This window comes from Aplysia californica, unplaced genomic scaffold (genome assembly GCF_000002075.1).
Source record: "Aplysia californica isolate F4 #8 unplaced genomic scaffold, AplCal3.0 scaffold00368, whole genome shotgun sequence".
Taxonomy (NCBI): Eukaryota; Metazoa; Mollusca; class Gastropoda; order Aplysiida; family Aplysiidae; genus Aplysia; species Aplysia californica.
Window position 1 is genome coordinate 385403 of NW_004797638.1, and position 2031 is coordinate 387433.

At 41.5% G+C, this 2031-nt stretch overlaps 1 protein-coding gene across 1 annotated transcript in view; it reads right to left on the minus strand.

Annotated features, from left to right (window-relative positions):
- Nucleotides 1–1013, minus strand: part of LOC106012419 (adhesion G-protein coupled receptor D1-like) — a 17532-nt gene extending 16519 nt beyond the window's left edge. The window contains exon 1 of the mRNA XM_035971056.1: nucleotides 970–1013. Within this exon, the coding sequence (XP_035826949.1) occupies nucleotides 970–1013 (44 nt within the window). The remainder of the gene's footprint in view (nucleotides 1–969) is intronic.
- Nucleotides 1014–2031: the final 1018 nt, after the last annotated feature.

Below are 2031 nucleotides of genomic sequence, written 5' to 3' on the forward strand. Positions count from 1 at the left end.
TCTATCTATCTATCTATCTATCTATCTATCTATCTATCTATCTATCTATCTATCTATCTATCTATCTATCTATCTATCTATCTATCTATCTATTTAACGACTCCGTAGCGTGTCCATTTCCTGATTATTCTCCGTGGCGTTTCCTTTTTTCCTACTTGTCTTTTGCACACCAATAGTTTTTCCACGTTCAGCGCACTCTTGCGCTCCTGCATTCAAGTTGCACACGGAAAAATTAATTGTTCAAAATTTTATCATTCTAGGCCTAATCATTTTTTGTTGCTTTTGCTTGAATATTCTATAACTTCAATTCTCTCTCCGCAACCTGTTTTGAGGTGTATTAAAAGTTTGTCCATTGTAGTGTCATGACAAAAAATATCGATTCCGTTACCTTTTTAAACTTTTCATTTTAAATTATAGCAAGCTGGCAAGCTGGATTATGTGGTATAGCGGTTTAGCGCTTAGGGGTCGCACACAGAAAACGTGAGTTTGATTCCCATGAGGGAAAATTTTCAGCAAGTAGGCTATCTTGATCTTTCTCCTGGGACGTTACATTCCTCTCAGCTCAGATTGGCCCCAACTGGCAGAATCAAAGCTGGCATCCTTGATTCCTAACAAGATAGTTTACTCAGGCAAAAAAGTGTCCGCGGAAGTTCGAACATTGCTTCAGATGGAGCTGCAGTCTTTGCTGTGAAGCTCTCTTTCGTTTCTCCAGAAGAAGAATAGGAATAGCACAGTTTTGTTAGTTTCACTTTTATTGTTTTTCACAAAAGTAGGGAAACTGACTAACTCTGATCGCAAAAGTCCCCACTTTTACGAAGATGGCGCCACCGAACTTTGAGGACACTTTTTTAATTGGCTCAAAGAGAGGACTGAACTATCTTGTTATGTACGATCTTTGTCCTTGTTCTACTACCGTAAATTTGTCATCCCTAAGGTCGCCTCTCACAGAGGACAACAAATTTCCCTCACTCTTCTTGGCTCTGGGCTTTCCTCAGTGTGTCCCCCAGCTCCATGGCTGTCAATTCTCGTATTTTTTTCCTCCCATCTCTTCCTCTGGCATCCTAAATGATCTAAATGGTGTCAATGGGGGCGTAAATGTACATTTAAAAAATAGTGGCAAGACAAAGCTCGTTCAAGTATTAGTTCGCAAAGGAGGAGGAAGGGAGCTGGAACATTCAGAATGGATACCTTGCGGGCTTTGGAGCTGGGAGGAACTGCAGAGCATCTATGGACCTGTCCGGTGTGCAATGACGTTGTTGCCCAGGACAGGTAATACAGGTAATACAGGAGGAAGGGAGAAAGAATTGACGGATCATGGGGGGGGGGGGGTGTTATTATTATTATTATAGCGAGCCAGTAACAAAACCCACCCAAAATGCACCTCAAGGGAACGCGCAAAGAAAGGTGCGCAAAGTAGGAATAGGACGCGCTACTGAGTGAAATAGACACCCTGCGGAGTCCGGACACTTCGTGGAGTTTTACCTAATATATTCCTGGTCTAAGGTAATACTAGGCTTTGTCTCAAAATTATGATTTCAAGCAGAAAAAAACTATTCTAATTTCATAAGGTACAAAGCCTGGACATTGGTGCAAAAGCAAATATTAAGCTTGCAAGGCTTCGGTAAAAAATGTCTCAATGAGGACCTGCTCCCTGGTTCAATCGTAATCCCTTAAGCTGGGGTGGAGAAGAAAGAAATAGTCACAGCAAGGCCCTGCACGTCAAGCGTCGTGTGTGTTTATCCCATTTGGCCACATACCCGTTCGCAAGGTTTACTCGGGCATTGGGTGATCGAAGCACAATTGCAGAGAGAGCCCAGTGATCTGGAAAAAAAGAGTGTAACTTTTGAGTTTGAAAACACGGATCTTTTAAAACAAGGTGCGATTTGTATTTTAGTATAGCTTGAAATCGCTCAAATTTATTGTACTATGAATTTTAGTTTACTTGGGGGTGTTAAATCTTCTCAACAGTGGTATAAAAAAACGCACTAATTCATTCAAATACACACGCACAAAATACGTACGCACGCACCC